Source organism: Thermobia domestica, chromosome 7, assembly GCF_964235325.1.
Source record: "Thermobia domestica chromosome 7, izTheDome1.hap1.1, whole genome shotgun sequence".
NCBI lineage: Eukaryota > Metazoa > Arthropoda > Insecta > Zygentoma > Lepismatidae > Thermobia > Thermobia domestica.
In genome coordinates this window covers 40,624,477-40,643,673 of record NC_137460.1, presented here as the reverse complement: position 1 = coordinate 40,643,673, position 19,197 = coordinate 40,624,477, and the positions used below count along the sequence as shown (strand labels likewise).

Sequence of the window (19,197 nt, the reverse complement as noted above, 5' to 3'; positions counted from 1 at the left end):
CACGTTCCAGGAGCACGTGTCTGGGACGTGTTCCATCGGCGAGATTCGAGTGCATTTTCGTACCACAGGTCCTTGCCATTATGCTAATAACACGCTTACCTAATCACACAGTTTGTGAGCATAATGACAACGAAGTGGAAAACAACCTTAAGAAAATAATAGGCTAATTCCATTTGTGACTTACACGACAACAGACGTCAGACGGCAGTAAATATTATGTATTAGAAAAATTGTAAGATATTTTCATGGGCAAGTTTTAGGTTATAAATAAGGGGCAATAAGTCCTTCATTCATTTTCATTTGCAGCATTTAAACATGTAAACAAAATGGCTGAAACAAATCTCTAAACATATACGTGACTTACACGACAGTAGGAGACATCGTGTTTTGAATAACGGTTAAATATTTGAAAATTCTGTTCTTCTATTGCTACAAGGAAACTAAAACTTTTTGCATATAGTAAGTAGATATCAAGCTACAAGACCAAAAGAAAATTATTATATTTTCTGTATTTATTTTAAAATATATGCCACAAATATAACGTGACGTACACGACATAAATTTGTGACTTACACGACAAGTCTAACTTCATGTCTTCGTTTAATTACACTTTCAAAATCTATTGGCGGATAGAGTGGCACTAATGATTTAGAGAGATAAAAGGAAGTCAACAGACAAAACAAGAAGTTAACAGTTCTTTTATTGGAGCAAATTTTGTCAAATTCTAATTTATGTCGGTGAGCGACGTCTGTTAATGCAACATAGGCCTAATCTTTCTGTTGGGCCAATAAAATTCTTTATCTTGATGATAATGGCGAAGAAATGTTCATACAGTTGTTCTGGTTCTTTTCTCCACATCTAACAAATATTTAATAGTTCTTTTTTCGGCGAAGAGCAATAATACCCTGTCTCCAGTAGAGTATTTCCATCACTTCTTCGCTTTGTTTATTCCCTTCACATGCGCCAATAAACAGTTCTGGAATGAAATCGAACTTCCTTCGTGGTGAAGAAATATCTTAGATGAGACAACATTCAATAGTATAGGCTGAAACACAATGAAAGTAGTGCTAGTTTCGTGTTTTTGGAATATTACATATTTCTTTCTTATGATGTTTCCATTGGCGCATCAACTCAAATTTTTGAAGTAATACTCTTTACCACAGTATATTACATTAATGTTCGGACATAACTTGCGTGCTTTCTCAATAAATTCTAAAGCAGATTGAGGATCAATTTGTCTTTGAGAGCCTTTTCCATAGTTCATAGCCGAAAAATGCCAAGACATTTCAACTTTCTGCAATGTTATTGAACAAAATGAATAATGTTGTGCACCATCATCCGACTGATAATTCACATTGTTGATCGGAAAACCCGGATGACACCCTTCAAAATCTTTCGTAAGTGTAGACTTGAAACAAGCAAATGGAAACATATCTTGATGCATACAATCAGATATAATTACGCACGAATCATGTTCTGTGGTTTCCTTTTCTTCAGGAAAATATATTATTGCAGTTTACATAGTACAACTGAATGATATCCAGTGGCCGGTTTGTATCTTTTCTTGGTACGTAAAACAGTAATTTCCACTAAAAATCCATTTGATGTAATATCATTCTTTTCAACTTCTCTATCTATTTCCGCTTCCATTCAGCTTCTGAACTAGGCATATCTGAAAATGCAATAGAAAAGACAAGTGTTACATATCTGACATGTCCTAATTTCATAATCTTAAAGTAAACTTTGTTGTGACTTACATATTTTCGTTTGAATAAGCATGTTTTCTACCAAGGAAGCGTGACAGAGTAGTAGCGTGCTAGATTTGGCTCGGTAGGTTGCGGGTTTAAAACATATAGCTGGCAATCCTCACTGAGATATCCCTCATTCACACCAGGCAAATGCCGAGATGATATCCTTTCAATAGATCTGAAAGAATCCTTTCCCACATGCCCACCTCCGTCCTATACCGGCCTGAGCTGTAGATGCATAAAGGCAATAAATACCAATTTACAAGCATGTTTCCAAAACAACGAAAGAGTACGAGAAAACCAATAATAGTATTAAAAGTAGCTGAAGCTAGAAACTTCGGAATCACATATGCCGGCATTGTTCCAGGGACAGTAGATACTTCCTGTCACGTTTTTTAAAACTACTTTCTAGATCGCATTGAATCATATTGTTTAACTTTTCATTCATTTGTTACATTTATATTCCAGTCAAGTACATTTTACACCCATACTTCATAATATTGCTTTTATCCTCCTTATCTTACACTGAACATGCCACTTAATACATTAATTGAGTTATCAATTCACTATTTATACGTTTTACTGCAGTTAGCAACTATTGGCAATGTAGTAACATTGCAACAAAATGTGACTTACACGACAGGGAAAGAAATGTGACTTACACGACATATTATATTTTGTATTTAAAAGAGTTATACGTATTATTTCGGGACTTTCTGCACGGCCTTTGATTACCGTCTGTTCAAATGAAGAAAATTTAGAATAACAGCTTTTTTGTTTAATTATGTATATAAATACATAAACTTATTTATGTTTTCTTGTGACTTACACGACAGCCTACTTGAATAAATCAATTATTATAATTTTCTTGCTATTATTAAATTATGTGCAAAACAATGTCACTGATGTAAACACAAACATTATCTTAATAAATACCATATGCGATCTTCACTTACCTACAGGAATTAGCAGGAAAAAACTTTGTGTTAAAATCCAAATGTAGGTACGATATTCTGCGACATGAAAGTGGCCATATTTTACCTCCTGCAGAGCCACCTACAAATCAACGTTGGTATCATCTTGTTCATGTATGAAAAATTTAGCATTCTTAAAAATGAATTTTAATACTTATGTAGGCCAAGGCGAAACTTAAAATTTTTCCTTCGGAGGGTCACTTACCGCGGAATTGACCAATAATAATAATAATAATAAAAATAAAAACCTTGGAAACAATTAGGCAATGAAATCAAAATTCATTTTGTCGAAGAACTTCTGTTCAATGCGAATTAATTCCTCAAGCTGAGATACTGGGAAATTATTTACATATATTATTTCGCAAGCTAACAAAGCACGAAATGAAGAGAAACCTTGAACCATGACTGCATTAAACCGGCAGGATTTGAGATGATATTTTAGAGAACAGCCTAATAAAACCGAGCAAATGAGAAACACACACGTTACCTTGTTCTCTTTCGATAACAAATTCTCAGAAAATCATCAAGATTATTCCTAGTCTTTTTCATTGTTGAATTACCTTAACTTTGTCGTGAATCAATGCAGTTTTTTAACTGGTAAATGCGTACCGATGATCTTTTGACTGGAGAGTCCGAATTACGAATACTCTCTCCTCCATCCGTAGACATCAAAGTGGTGTCGTGCTTGAGCTGTTACGGTGCTCAGAATCAGAAGTTTCGTTTAATCATACCTCGAGTCTGGAGACGGAGCCATTCAAATCATCAACAAAATTTGTGAATGTATCGTAGAACCTCTTGCGACATTTAAACATGTTTGAATGGCTAAATGGATTTTTTTCGTAAAGGAACATTGGTTGGAATAAGATTGTCTTCAAACCTTCGGTCTCAAGACAAAAGAACATATGATATTCCGAGGGGCATTCCTTTGTCACCACTGGCTGCTCCAGAGGGGTTATGATGGTACGGTGAGACCCCAGTTACTTCATGAACATCGGGGCGACATGAAGCAGAATACAGCCTGATTTTATTGTTCATATTTTATTTGTTATCACTAAATAAAATATTATTTTTATTATTAAAAATAAGTTTAATACATTATCTACTAGAAGAAACATCCCGGAGCAAATTTTATTACACACAATTACCAATGGATCAGTGGAAAAACGGGAAATTTTAAAATTATTGAAATTTAATGCGAACAAAAGTATGTTAGACTCTTACGCAAATATTAGCTTGCTTTTGCAGTAAATTGTACATTAGCGACGTTATTTGGTAAAGGTATTGTCGTATATAAAAGATGATAAGAAATTGTGCAATTGATTTTTATTCTGTATAAATATACGGAGACGCCGTTTTGCTTATCGCATCCCTTGTTTATGAGTCCTGAAACCGCCAGTGTTTGTCTCCGAGATCTATAAGAACTTTCAGCAACGTCTTTTCTTACGGTATGAGTGAATAGTCATACCATAACAAACAGTGATCGGTATTTGTCGTCGAAAGAAAGTTTTACCATCTTCGCTCCACGTTCTAGTTATTGCAGGGATCGGTATGGAGTTATTAGGAAGATGAGCCACAGGTAAAAGATGCAGATAGAAATTATTAATGAAGATAATACACTGTTATTATACATTCAATCAACTCTACTCTCCACATCCATACTTGTCAATTAATAAGATTAAATACGCTTCCTATTGATCCCTTACATACTGCAATATAGGCGTGAACCATGCCTATATATTGTTTGTCAGTTAAAGAAAAAAAAAAAAAACACTTATTAGCCACTCCTTTAACATATATTGAGTAGCGTCGTCCTTTCACACCTGACAATTTAGTCTCCATTCGTTTAAATTTCAGCTCGATCGACTGAGTACCTTTTGCTGCACCAAAGTTACATTCGTCATTTTCCGGGAAATTTCTCCTTGCAGTCGAATCAATGATGTTATGCTGTAGTTGTTAATGAAACATGTTCTTCTGAAATACGAACAAAATTATAAGGCATTTTGGGAAAATTTTGCTCTAAGAAAAATCATCATCAGAAGTCCGTTGTGAATTTTTCATAAGAAATGATTTATGGGATTATTAATGGAAAGATTTATTTATGAAATATGAACAAAATACGCTTGAGTCATTTTTGAAATATCATTCGAAAAAAACACGGTCGAAAAAGTGTAAAACGTTTTTCAGGCCAGGCACCATGAATAATCTAACTCTTGTAGATTTTTTCAGGATAAATGAATGATGCCATATGACCAGGTAAGAGAATGGGCTTGCAATTATTATAACAGAATGACCGTATCTCGAAACCCTTTAAGGTTAGAGTCATGAAATTGAATATTTAGACTTTTCATTTGAAATAATTAAAGACATGTTTTTAGCTTTTTTTGATGTTTTCGTACAAAGGAAGAAAAAAGTAGGAAGAAAAAAGTAGTAGAGGTTGTAGTTGTTAAAATAAGATGGCTGTATCTATAAATTCCCTTAAGGTTAGAGACACGAAGTTTGGTTGTTAGACTTAGGCTGGAATAAGAGGTGCGAGGGTCTAGAGGTGAAGTCCCCAGCTAGCCGAAGACTAGTAAAAGATAAATTTCATACCAGCTGTATACCCTTCAATCCTATAACTAACTAAAAAAGTGAAATAGTTATCCATAAGTGCATTCCAATTTTCACGCACATGGTGACAGAGATTTAAGTTCAATAGTTAGTATTTAAACTGTGAATCAGGCCCGGGGAGGAGGAGGAGGAAGGAGCTTCAGCCCCGGGCCTCTACGAAGAATGAGTAAATCACTGAAAAGATGATTACGTGACTGATATCTATCTCTTTTTAAATCATCGACGTAATTTGAAAACATTTTTGAGATAGCTGTATTTCATTTAAATGATTATCACTTTTTATTGTGCAGTTATATTGAAAAATCGTGTAATTTTGATTTTCTCCGCAGTCAGAATTGAGTTTCTGTAGAATCATACAGTTTAGTAATATTTCTTTTATATGTGTCTTTCTTTAAGTCTTAAGTATAAACTTTCAAATTACGTTATTACTGTTGGGATGTAGTATGGGCAGGAAGTTACATGAAATTGTACACATACCGTTACGTAGCTGTTGTTAGGTAAATATTATGTGTAATGTTGAGATGAAATCGAATCGCTAGATTATGAAGAAGTAATTAATATACTTGTGAGTTGAGATTAATATATTTAGTTAGGAGCCGTAGCGATTGTGTATCCACAAAATAATTGTTGGATAGATCTTGTGAAAAAGTGTATACCATAAACAGGTATAGAAATAAAGTAAGCATTTCTACGAAAAAGTGTTACTGATTTGGGCAGGTCTATAGAATTACAGTAGACACAATTGAGGTATGTTTATATTCTTTTAGTAAGAATATAGAATTTTACATTGGCGCAGTCGTTCATTGAAGTTACGCTCTGATTAATCATGTCTACCATTCCAAGCTTTCCGATCTTTAATGTGGAAACTGATCGCCTCCAAATTTATTTGGAACGATTTGAGTTTATGTGCATAGCAGCACAAATACCAGATGAACGAAAGGTTGCAACATTATTTACAGTAATGGGAACAGAAGCTTATGATCAACTATGCAACATTTGCTGGCCAGATTCTCCATCAGCAAAATCTTATGAAGACATCAAGATGGTGATGAAAAAATATTATGCTGCAAAAGTAAATATAATTTCGGAGAGATATCAATTTCACATCATGCGACAGAAGCCTTACCAGTCAATTTTATCTTTTGTATTGGATTTAAAAAAAACAGTCAACCTTCTGTGAATATACCTGTTGTTTGGACGAAAATTTGAGGGATCAATTTGTTTTGGGGATTGCGGATGAATCAATTCGTAGAAAATTACTCAATACACGTGATCTAACATTCAACAAAGCAACAGAGATAGCATTAGCAATGGAAAGTACCGAACAACAACTTCGGCTTTATAAGACATCTGAAAAAGGTGAATTAAACGCTATCCAATCGTCAAGGGTTCGTCAAAAGAAGGACAGTACATCAACATCACATAGCTCTTCGTCATCTTCTGTTCAGGCTTCACCAAAGTCAAAGGGTAATTGCCGATATTGTTCGATGCAGCATAAAAGAGGTCGTTGTCCGGCATGGGGAAAGATTTGTTTACGTTGTGGACGGAAAAATCATTTTGCTTTGACGTGTAAATATGATTCGTTTGTGTCTTCAGAATCAGAACGTCAAAAACAAGGTTCAGTTAATTCTGGGTATCAAGAGATTGCAATCATTGATCAAGATGAAGCACAAGAATTAAGTAATTTGGCTAACATTCTACGGCTTGATACAATCTGGGTGGAAACTCCAAATGCAGATATGGCAGGAACAGATGCAACTTCGGCTTCGGATGTGTTACCAGCAATGGCAGTCAGTACAAGTATCAGTATGGAAGAGCCACAGGTTAAGGAACATACATTACGTACTTCTGTAGATTCTGTGACGGACGATGAAATGGGATTGAAAAACAATTCAACGTCAAATGATGAAATCCAAAAAACAATACATATTGTACAGCGTAAAAGACGCATGAGAAACAAAAGAGCATCATCACACCGGCAACTAAAATCAGCTACTGGTACCGAAACAGAAGAAGCAAATAAAAAAATTGTAGTAGAAAAGAAGTCGACAGATAGCATGGCTAGCAACTCAAATGGTGAAGATCCTTTGCATAAACGGTCAATTGATCGAGATAATTTGTTAGTTGCGGTAGTTGAGAAACTAGAGAAACTAGAGGCACAGATTGATGAGCTGAGGACCTGGTGCAAAGCACCGAGGAAGAAAGAAAAGCGAGATTGACAATTGAGACTGTATTCAGGATTAATTGTTGTAATGAAAAAAAAAATACTAATTGTATATGTTTTTTTTTTTTTTTATTTTTTTTTAGTGGCGGCGGTTTTTTTTTTAGGTAACAGGGGGAGAGTGTTGGGATGTAGTATGGGCAGGAAGTTACATGAAATTGTACACATACCGTTACGTAGCTGTTGTTAGGTAAATATTATGTGTAATGTTGAGATGAAATCGAATCGCTAGATTATGAAGAAGTAATTAATATACTTGTGAGTTGAGATTAATATATTTAGTTAGGAGCCGTAGCGATTGTGTATCCACAAAATAATTGTTGGATAGATCTTGTGAAAAAGTGTATACCATAAACAGGTATAGAAATAAAGTAAGCATTTTTACGAAAAAGTGTTACTGATTTGGGCAGGTCTATAAAATTACAGTAGACACAATTGAGGTATGTTTATATTCTTCTAGTAAGAATATAAAATTTTACAATTACGTTATTTTATCTACTTGTAAATCTCTTTTTTAATTATAAAAAACTTAAAACGGACTGTACAGTCTAAACACAAGTACAACATAGCTATAGAGTTGCACACGAGGCGAGACTTTTTTTTATGAGATTCAAGATGAGACAGAACTCTTCCAATAGAAAGAAAGACGTTTCTCAAGACGAAGCATTATTTTCACCACAGATGTTCCAAACGAAAGTGTGTCAGATTTTGTTTTGTGGACATCCATAAACACGATGCAACTTATATTATTATTATTATTATTATTATTATTATTATTATTATTATTATTTTATACTTGAATTTTTTAGAATCATTTCTGTTTTATTGATGTTCTCTCTTTACTTTTAATCAGTAGGGGCTACTCAACCATGTTAACCCTAGGCCTCCTAATACATGAATTCCATCCGGCTTTGCATCATTCTTTTTCCAAGAAGTCGATTCCCGTAAACAGTTTTCTGGATTTCGTTTTTATGCACAGGAAGGATAACGAATTAAAATTAGTGGTAATTCTTATACACTGTGCAACTCATGTTCTCCAAGAAGCAAATTATGTTATACTTTTGAGAAGTGAAGCTACCTACTTTTCTCTCAGAAGGGTTCCACAGGAAGAAAGAACCATAACATATGCTTTCAGTTTAGCGTTATCGATAAAAGTGTCAGCGAACACTGAAATCGCGTGAGTGACTTATAAAAGTTCGTGATACAAAGCAAGATTGTTCATATTATAAGTTATGTATTCTCTAGAATCCATCAGCAATTATTCTTTTTCCAAAGCTTTTGCTTAGGATCCGGATTCGATTCTCGGCTGGAGCACTTGTGTGTGATTCGGATCCCACGTTAAGCTGTAGATCGATGTTTTATGTAGCTTTGCTGCTAAGGAAAATAGCAGTGTTGCTCAGCGAGCCATTGACATTTATCCGTATATTTCATTGTATATTCAACGTGTCAGGAAGGATAAGAAAATTCCTAGCTCTTCGAGCTGTCAGTTGTGTCAGGTATGTTGGAAGAAGACAAAATGCTTAATCCTAAATTTACGTATTTTAAAGCGCTTGATTCAGAAGTAGAACTTTTCCGTACTAAATACCAGACTGACGCTGCTCAAAGTCCATTTCTTTACAACATTTTATCGGATGTGATAAAAAATTGACGCTGAAGTTCGTGAAACCAGAACTCCAAGTTCTTTGAGTTCTTGAATGCGAATTAATGTGAAAATGAAGATAATCTTCCTGTGAAAAACGTTGATTTTGGTTTTCTACACATATTGCCTTTAAGAAATGTTAGTCAGTAACAGATTTGGACATTTTGGATTTTTGCCGAAAGTTATTGACTAGAGCTCTTTTGTATTTGAGTCTTAGTGTTTCTGCAGAATCTGACGGAGTGAAGTCTCTTTTAGCTGAACTAGTTAGAAATAATTGGTTAGATGGTAATAGAGCTGTTGTTAAAATGAACTTGATTTTCTCTCATGAAAATTAAAATCTAGAGAGAGGATTTTCAATCAATGCACAATGTGTATCACATTAGAAAACAAACTTTAGTAGCATGCAGACTTGTGTCCTTGAGGAAATCCATGATTCATTATGCACGAAATGCTCGTACTCGTTTATACAGAAGCAACAAATAAACTACGAGAGAAAGAGGAAATGAAAGAAAAAGATGCTGAAATCAGGGAAAGAAAGATAATTCTGATCAACCTTGAAGCTAAGAAGACTAAAACAATGGAAGATATGCGCAGTATTGATGAGGAACTAAAGCGTGTGATAAAGTGACATGAATTCGTTAATATAAAGAGCCAGTTTCATGTACATACATCCACCCTTTCCGCTGAATGCCTTATTGTGACTTTTGCTTTCATATGTGTGTGACCTCTCATTGTGTGACTAAAGTTACAGATTCAACTTTCAGGAAAGATGTTTAATTTCTTGCTTTGGGCCCAAATTTTTATTAGGTGTCTCGTAATAAAATACGCTGTTTTTTAAGTATTCAGGGGTATTTAAGCTAATTAGAGGAAAATATATTACTTAAGTATCATCGTTCTCATGTTTCCTTGGTCTTGTTCTTTCATCAACATATGGCTAATTAAATATAACGGAAAGTTAAAAAATTGTTTGAAAAACTCAGGGGATTCTTTCCCGTAATTTTTATCGCCATCCTGTGACAGATACAAAGTTTAAAACATCGATATAAAATATTAACAGAATATTAAAATCAAATTACAAATGGAATATTTAAAGAAAAAGATGGAATATTAAAAGGAGATATCATGGGTCAGTTGGTTGATATTTTACCATCTTTAACAAGTACCAGAATGGTTTGTTACAGCTGAGTAAAATGATTCATTTCTCTCTCTTTCTCTCTCTCTCTCTCTCTCTCTCTCTCTCTCTCATATATATAACATTTTTTGTTGGTGCATGCCACAATGAAGAACTAATACTATAATACGTTAAATGCAGTATAATGTGTGGAGGAAAGCTATTGAAATTGTCCTTATTGATAAGGTGACTTTGGGTAATAATAGGTAGTACAAGATGTAAACACAATTAAAATAAGAGGTGTTTGTTGTGCTTTAATAAGTGCGAATCCTGATTGATTCTTCAAGATGTAGAAAAACAGTGTATCTATCGATCTTCATCCACATAAATAGAGGGGGGCAACGTCGGCATTCGAAATTAGCGGTAATTTTGTAAAGTGTTTTTTTTTTTCTTTCTTTCTTTATAGCACATCGGAAGTGAGAAAATTAAATTTTAAAAAAAGGAAAATGTTCTTTGTGCTCTTCCAATTATTGTGATCAGTGCTTACTGTTAGGATAATGATGTTTTGCTTTGTATTTTGGCTAAGTGTATCTTATGTACTTAGTCCTATTTAGCCTTTGTTTTTATATTGTCTTCCTTGGTAATGCAAGACGCTTCCCAGCGGATAAGTACTGATTATGATCACAAGTTTGAACATGATTTCATTCAAGTTTAATTTTCAGGAAATAATTAAATCATCTCTTAAGTTTTTCCGAAGTAGAGACCAAGCTATATCTCTTACTCGCACCAGAAAGTGGTAGATCAGTTTTTGCGATATTGCTTTCTCGCACTTGGAAATAATAGATTCATTTCATTTGATAGCTTTCACTCTGAAGTGAATTTTCCGTCTCCCGCTTTGTGGATGGTAACCATTTGGTTCTATATTTGTTAGTAACTAAGCGTGCTGGAGAGAACACCCAAACGCTACACAGTCATAGTGTTGTTGTTTCGTAATGGAATGGCTTTGTGAACATTTTATGTTTTGAAAATTCTTCTGCAAGTTGAAAAGATAGGTAATCATCGAAGTTTGTGACTATATTTATCGATTAACGTTTGATCGTAGATTTAGGATTATTATTATAGGATCTTCACAAAGAGCTTATTAAAAGTAAGCAAGATTTCTATAAGCTAGCAGAACGTTATAACTCTGCATAAAAACCTTCCGCAGTTTTTCACAGAAGTAGGACATCCAAAAGAAGGAGATTCTAATGCAAGGAATTTGCATTATCATATTAAAAATTTTTGTGACCTTATCATTATTTACCGTACGAACTGAAATCCTAAGAAGTGAGGCGAGTTGCTAAGATCTGCCGAGGAAGGTGTCAGGACACCTAAATGGTTTTACCAATAGCTATAAACCTTCGTATTTGTGTTTCTACGTTTTAAAATATACACACTGAATAATTTTAATTGCCTCCTTTGCAGTCTTCTACTATCCTTATAATACGAGGATCACAAACCATGCACTATTTGTAGGTTAAATCCAGTAATTTCGTAATTTAATTAAAAAAAAAAATCACTGTTAAACTTTCAGTGTTAATCATGTTGTTGATTGTAAACACGAATTTAAATAAATATAACTATATGTGGTAATTATATCGAAACTTTCTTTGCATATTCGATAAGTGTGTGAACTATTTAAATAATAAAACAAATTCTAGCGTTGGAATCTGTGGAGTGTTTTGGATTGTCAGATGGTACGTGTTCAGTTAGATAATAAATGCTAGCGCACCGACTTCCTACATTTTTGGTTCTAACACATTTTTTGACCCACAGCTCTTTTCTATGTTCCATTTTTTAAAAGTGTTACCAAAAACTTATATCCAGCGTGAAACTATGTGACATCTTTATTCAGCAAAATAGGGTAGTTGAAAAGAAAGAAGGAATTATAAGATAAATCTTATATATTGAAGATAGATAGAACTATCATTCTGTGTAGTTTTGATGAAGACTTAACATATTCGATGTTTGACTTCATTGTCATTTGACTTCAGCTTGAGTTAAAAGGTAGGAGTAATGGTCAAGAGAATCAAATAACGGTAATGGGAATAGATTAGGTGTGGCTTGAAAGCACTTGACTAATAAAAATACGTCTTTCCGGACAGAGATTTCTTTCTTTTCTGCCCACTTAAAACTAGTATTATCCTTAGGAGGTATGATTAAGTGCAAGAAATCGATTTACATTTGTCTGGACTATGGAAACATTCATTTAAATCTATAGTATAAAAGCTTAGTACAAGGGGAAAGAGATAGATGATTTTCGTGAAATGGATGAACCTATCGTTTCGAAGTGCGAGAAAGCGGATGAAATAACTTAACAAGTTATATACAAAGCAACCAAAAAAGTTCTTACCGTTCGAGAGAATTGATAAACAAAGAGCAATACAGAGGACGGCACGTATCTTTAGGTTTCAAGTAATCTCCATCAGCATCCAACACTTTTTGCGAACGTTCCTGGTACAATGTCTTCCAGGCAAGTTGCTGAAGGATCTCCCAGGTTCTTTTTGCCACATGTGGCTTGCATTGTCGTACACGAACAGCTCACTCTTGCGATTCATCAATCCCGGCTCCTTCTGCCGCAATACGCGGTGCACCCTTTGCAAATGCTGAGAATATAGGTCAGCAATGATGATCTGACCAGGTGCAAGGAGCTCGTAATGCACCACTTGCCGACAATTCCACCATACAGAGAGGATAACCTTTCATGGTTGCAGAGATGTTCTGAAGCGTAAGGAACAGGGTCACGTGGCGAAATCAATGTATGGTACGCTTGGGAGTGTCATAGAGGACCCGTTTTTCGTTACCAGTGAGCAAGTGATCGAAGATTGGTGTGTTTAGGTACCGAGTGAGCAAGGACAAAAGGTGTATCACTCCTTCCTTGTTTACTGCCGACAATGTGTGGGGTATCCATTTGCTTGTATGACTTCCCTATCCCATACAGGTACAGTTTGACTTTCAGCAGAAACATGGAACCTTTTTGCAAGTTGATCAAACGTTAGACCACGGTCTTTCTCGATAACTGCTTTCAGGCCCTCGTCATCCAACACATATGGTTGTTCATCGGAAAGGATCAAATATCCCAAAGGGGGCGCGGTGGCTCAGTGGTAGAGCGTTCACCTCCGGTGCTTGGGGTCCTTGGTTCGATCCCAGTTCGCGCCGTGTGGACTTTGTGGTGGACAAACACCGTGCTCGTGGGTTTTCTCGGGGTTCTCCCGTTTCCTCCCACTTTCTTCATTCCACCATTTCACTCATCTCTCATCATTGCCGTTTCCTTTAGCCTAACTGGCATAATCGTGGGACGTAAAACTTAAAGATTTCATTTCATTTCATTTTTTCAAATATCGCAAATGAAATTTCTGGAATCAATACCTGGAGGTGCGTTCGTTCACGGCATTCTCCCCAAATGTCTGGCATATTCGGCGACTTAATGTGGCAGCTGACAGGCCCACTTTAAAGTCATACAAGAAACACACCTTCGACACTGGATGAGCTATAACTGCTGTGTGCGTGCAATGAGCCAGTATTATTGAAGGTCGATGATCAGACTAACCCCCGATGGCTTGGCAGCCATGTGTGTCATTTCGTTTCCTCTCTGTGAGCGCATGATTAATGGTACATCAAAAACGGCAATTACTTTTTTGATTACCTTGTATATTTTATGTAGAGCAAGTTTATCTCACAACTCCCCTCACCGAGCTATGTCCTAATAGAAGGTATACAGTAGTGGTAAACGTAAACAAATTTTGATGTTTTCTTTCTTTCCTTTTTAGGTTAATACCATGCTTCGTGCTCATGAACACACTCAAGAATTCGATTATCAAGGTTCTGTCAAGTCATTTGATTCAAATCAATTACCTTCAAACAACCCAATCGAAGACACAAGATCTGAGGCACGCTGTTTATTGACAACGGGTACGGTATGATCAATGTCCCGTATGTTATTGTCTCATATTATATGGATTATGCGAGAAATGCAGATTAGTGTCTACTTTTCATAACCCGGGAACCGCTTGATGGTAAATTAAAAATAGGAAAGGGAGCGTGAGGAATATTTTAGTTTAATGTAAGCAATAAAATAAAGAAAGTAATCCCACGTTTTAAAGCTATTCTAGATCCAAAAAAATTAAGCTTTTTCTTTAGTAATATGGATGTATCTTCTAATAGCAAAGATACTGCAATGATAGATTCAGAGATTAAATGTACTTGGTGAGTGTGTGTGTGTGTGGTTGGGGGAGGGAGATGGTAGAGGGAGGTCGACAAAATGTTATTTTGACGCGAGAAGGTAGCTTAAATTATATAGCCCAATACTAGAACAAATTATTAAATGAATCCTGTATCTATAGAATATACGAAGTGGAACAAAAACAAAAGTTAGCAGTCAGTACCAACAAAATGACCCATACCACATAAGTGTATGAATGCTGTTAAAAATATTACCACAAAACCCGTATTTTTATATATAAATATTTGAGACCGCGTGATTTAGTTTTAACCGAGCAATTTAGTCTGACGATGACGGCTAACTCTTTTCGGGTTCCACCTCAAAGTAATTTTTGGATAGATTACCAATTGCCATTTGAGATTTTTTTTTTTTCCTAAAATGTAGTTTGTAATGAATATGAATGTAGAATCACAGACAAATCTTGATTTCACTTTGAATGTATTATTTGTAAATTTAATTTGCTTTTAACTCATATATTTTTAAAATGATAGTCAGGTTCTCCTGCTTCCTTGCATGGTTTTTTTAGCTTTCGTAAACTATTTAAAAATATTTTGAAATTCGCTCTTTATACCAATGCTCCGAGACAATATTTATGCGAAATGTATATTTTCAAAGTTTGAGAAACGGGACAGAGCTGATGATAAAAGTAGTGGGATACAAGAGACATAATTTTAACTATGTTGTCACGGCTTGATGTACAGAAGCATCGTCCTGGGAAGACAGATCTCCCATTCACAGCTCTAAGCGTTCCTTTCTTTTTTCACAATCTTCTTTAATCAAGTGAACAATGACGTACTCTACTTTCCATCAACTTTATGTCCCTTTGGAAGGTAATAAGTTAGTAAGGAACACTCCTGATTTCAAGAGAATGCCGCAGACTTTCCCAGTACTTTTCTTTCCTTTCTTCCTTCGAGTGGGGAGAATCTGAGTGTCACTGGCTGTTATTCCATTAACTGTTATTCCACCGACTGTTATTTCATCTACGAATCGTGGTTTTACCAGGTTTCAGGTCAGCAACGCGTTCCCGGAAAATTTTCATATTGTCCGGTATGTGCTTTGCTAGTATTTAGCGCCTTGGAGAATAAGGTCTGAATTTTATCATTGATTTGGGGAACAGATACTTGGTTTAGTTCTTCCAAATGTCATGCATAGTCGATTGAGAAGTTACTATGTTTAAACTGTGCTATGACTTCTTCAGTTACAAATGATGAACCGAAACGCTGTACAGTTTTCATTATCACATCAAATCTCTTAGTGACTTGTACTTGGAAAAACTTAATTCATCACAGCCCTGGTTTCGGTGTTCGTAAATTGCACCTGCTAAACTTAAGATAATATTTTCTTCAAAGGCGTGGGAAATATAGAAGTATTAATAGTATGGGTGGGTATATTAACAGAGAAATATAAACAATTTGAAAACGTAATGTCAACTCTATATCTCCTCTCAATGCCAACTTAATATTGTCCTTATAACGTAAGAAGGCGGGATAGCGAATAATAACCTTTCTAAATATACAGTATTGTTTGTCAATTTCAATAACAGTGACATATATAATGCTGAATAAAAGAGCTTGGCGTTTATGTATGCATATTTTGCATGCTATAACATAAATGATCAACTTGCGTATGAAGAACCTATTCGTGTGAAGCATTCATCATATTACAAAGGCTGCCCCAAAACAACTGTCAGTGGCGCTCGTATTTCCGAACAATGCCACGAAGCGACTTGACACTGATGCAAGCAGGGGCACTGTCTTCAGTGTTGCTTCGGTGTTCGAGCACCCGTCAGAATTTTTTGTGGGGATGTTGTGTACCTCACAAAAAGAAGAGAAAAAAAGAGGAAAAATTCTAATTTTTCACCGTATTTCATAAGTGATAGTAGAGCCTGATTTTTTTTTTTTAATATATATCGAACGGAGAGATAGAGATTCTAATTTTTCGCTGACGGGTGGAAACATAAAATTCCGGAATTGTGGCGCTGAGGATTCTTTAAGAAACACAACGAGCGTTTCTCATGCTGTTTTCAGTTAAAATTAAATTTATATGACAAATGGCCGGTGTGCAGAATGACGTGATGAGTACTTAGATTGGAGATTAGAATCCTACAACCTCTCTGGCTTCGCCGCCATACTCTCACTCAAGAGTAAGTATTTTCCACTGGGGGAAAAAAAAAGCGAAAAAAAAAATCATTTTTACTGGATTTTTTGGAGGTCAATGTTCAAACTTCTCCACAATGACCCCCGAACCCCCCACTAAGCGTGAGTGATATTCCACTCCCCAAGATCCCTCTGTCGTTTCTCATCATTTCTCATCATTACCGTCTCCTTTAGCCTAGCCGGCATAACCGTGGGATGTAAAACTTAAAAGATTTCATTTCACTTCCCTGCTACTTACTTGTGTCTCATGACAATAGAATGTATGAGAACTGGCATTCGTTAAAGCTGAAATTAGGTTGGCCAGCCATCTAATTCATACCATACTTATATATTTTTAATACATAAAAAGAACGCATTTTTAAAATAAGAAATAATGCTAATAACATGTTAACATATGTTTCCTTTCGATATTGTTTATACAAGTCTTTTTTGCTTCAGGTATGTTAATTGGAGTTTTCGATGGTCACGGTGGAAGTGCATGTGCCCAAGTTATTGCCAAAAGACTTTTCCATTATTTAGCTGTGTGTTTACTCCCGCCAGAGTTTCTCCAGAAGTATCTCGACAGTCTGGAATCCCAAGAAACTATGGATTTGCTGGAAATGTACAACGATAAAGTAGATTTCGTGGACGATTTGAAAGACATTTACGCCAATAGTTTCAAGTCGTTCGTAAAGGAAATGTGTGACACAAGCGCAAGTCGGAGAGATTTTCAAATGAAGGATGTCATGATGAAAGCGTTTTTGCGTTTGGACAAAGATTTAAGTAACGAGGCACTGCCAAACGAAAATGGGAAAATAAATATGAAGACTTTATCTGTGGCGACATCCGGTGCAGTAGCTTGCGTTGCGCATATTGATGGTCCTCATTTACATTTAGCCAACGTAGGCGATTGTCAGGCGGTTTTAGGAGTACTTACAGAAACGAATACATGGCGAGCCAAGAAACTGACAAAAGAACATAATTCAGATAATATAAGTGAAGTACACCGTATTTTAAGTGAGCACCCGAATAACGAGAGAGATACGATTATAAAATTGGAAAGACTGTTTGGACAGCTAGCACCTCTTAGAGCGTTTGGTGATTTTAAGTATAAGTGGAAAAAGGAAGTGTTAACTCGTGTGTTTGTGCCTTTCTTCGGGGAAAATGCTTTGCCGCCCAACTATTATACGCCGCCGTATCTGACAGCTAAACCGGAAGTGACCCATTATAGGTTAACGCCAAGAGATAAGTTCCTAGTGATCGCTTCCGATGGTTTATGGGACTTGATTTCTCCGCTGCAAGTTGTTCGGTTGGTGGGCGAACACATGAGTGGTAAAGTTACCTTGAGCCCGTTTCGCTTACCACGAAAGGACATGAAACTTGTAGAAATTAATGAAATGTTGCTTCAGCGTAAAGAAGGTCTACGAAAGAAGCCAATCGACAGCAACGCAGCTACTCATTTAATAAGGAATGCGCTAGGTGGTACGGAATATGGCATAGACCATGGCAAATTGTCTCAGTTACTTGCAATGCCGGAAGAAATGGTACGAATATTTAGGGACGACATTACTGTTACAGTAGTGTATTTTGATTCTGAATACCTACGTCATTGTCCTCCATAGTGCACATGTCTTGCCATTTTTTTTTTGTATATTTTATTTTTTTTTTAAATGTTTGTGGAGTGCTTTTGACTCTGAGCTTTAGTAAAGACAGTAGTGTTCATTGTTGTAGATATTTGTATATAGAAAATAAACAAATAATCTGTAATGTAAATACTTAAGTTATGTTTTTATTTTTTAAGCGTGAATTGTAAGACTGGAAGTAATAAACAGATCAAAATGTTATGTGTTAAACTGATTTTGTTTTAAAGTAGAGCACTTGAGGTGCATTATTAGAATAAGGTTAGGTAATGGGATTAGAAATGGAAAACTAAGCTAACTTAACCACCAACTTGTACAAAATACGTAAAGTGAAGTTAGTTAATAAGTCCATCCAAGGGATAGTCACCATTTCTAAAAAAAACATTGTCTATCCTTCATATCTCGGCATACAAAATTACTGTTCATGAAAGAATTAATAGGCCGTGACCTCATGCTTGTTGTGGACGCACAAATGCGTTTCATAATCAATCCCTGTTTTTGAAGCATTGACGATGCCATTCGACAGAATAAGTCTCAGTCGGATATATCGTTCTTGATATTTTAAAACTTCCATTAACCTTTGTATTGTATCAGCGGTACCAGGTACCTAATGAGAAGTGTCTTACTACGAAGTTCACAATTCAGTCGCAAAGTGACGCCGATTGTCGTAAATAGTGTTGCCCTATGGCAAAATATTGTACCACTGTCGATTATAAAGATTACAATTAATCAAATTCAGTATGTATACGGGATTGTTTTCCGGTTACTAATTATCGATAAAGCAGTCACAGTTTCTGACCCTTCCTAAGTGTAGTGGCCGTAGCGCGCACCCTTGGTACATGAGGTTCCAGATTCTGTTGC

At 35.7% G+C, this 19,197-nt stretch overlaps 1 protein-coding gene across 5 annotated transcripts in view; it reads left to right on the top strand.

Annotated features, from left to right (window-relative positions):
- Positions 1 to 18,469, top strand: part of LOC145690024 (pyruvate dehydrogenase [acetyl-transferring]-phosphatase 1, mitochondrial-like) — a 30,361-nt gene extending 11,892 nt beyond the window's left edge. For all 5 annotated transcript variants that reach the window (XM_081764520.1, XM_081764517.1, XM_081764519.1 and 2 more), the window contains exons 4-5: positions 14,110 to 14,251; positions 17,156 to 18,469. In XM_081764520.1, the coding sequence (XP_081620646.1) occupies positions 14,110 to 14,251; positions 17,156 to 18,318 (1,305 nt within the window). In that variant the 3' untranslated portion in view covers positions 18,319 to 18,469. The remainder of the gene's footprint in view (positions 1 to 14,109; positions 14,252 to 17,155) is intronic.
- Positions 18,470 to 19,197: the final 728 nt, after the last annotated feature.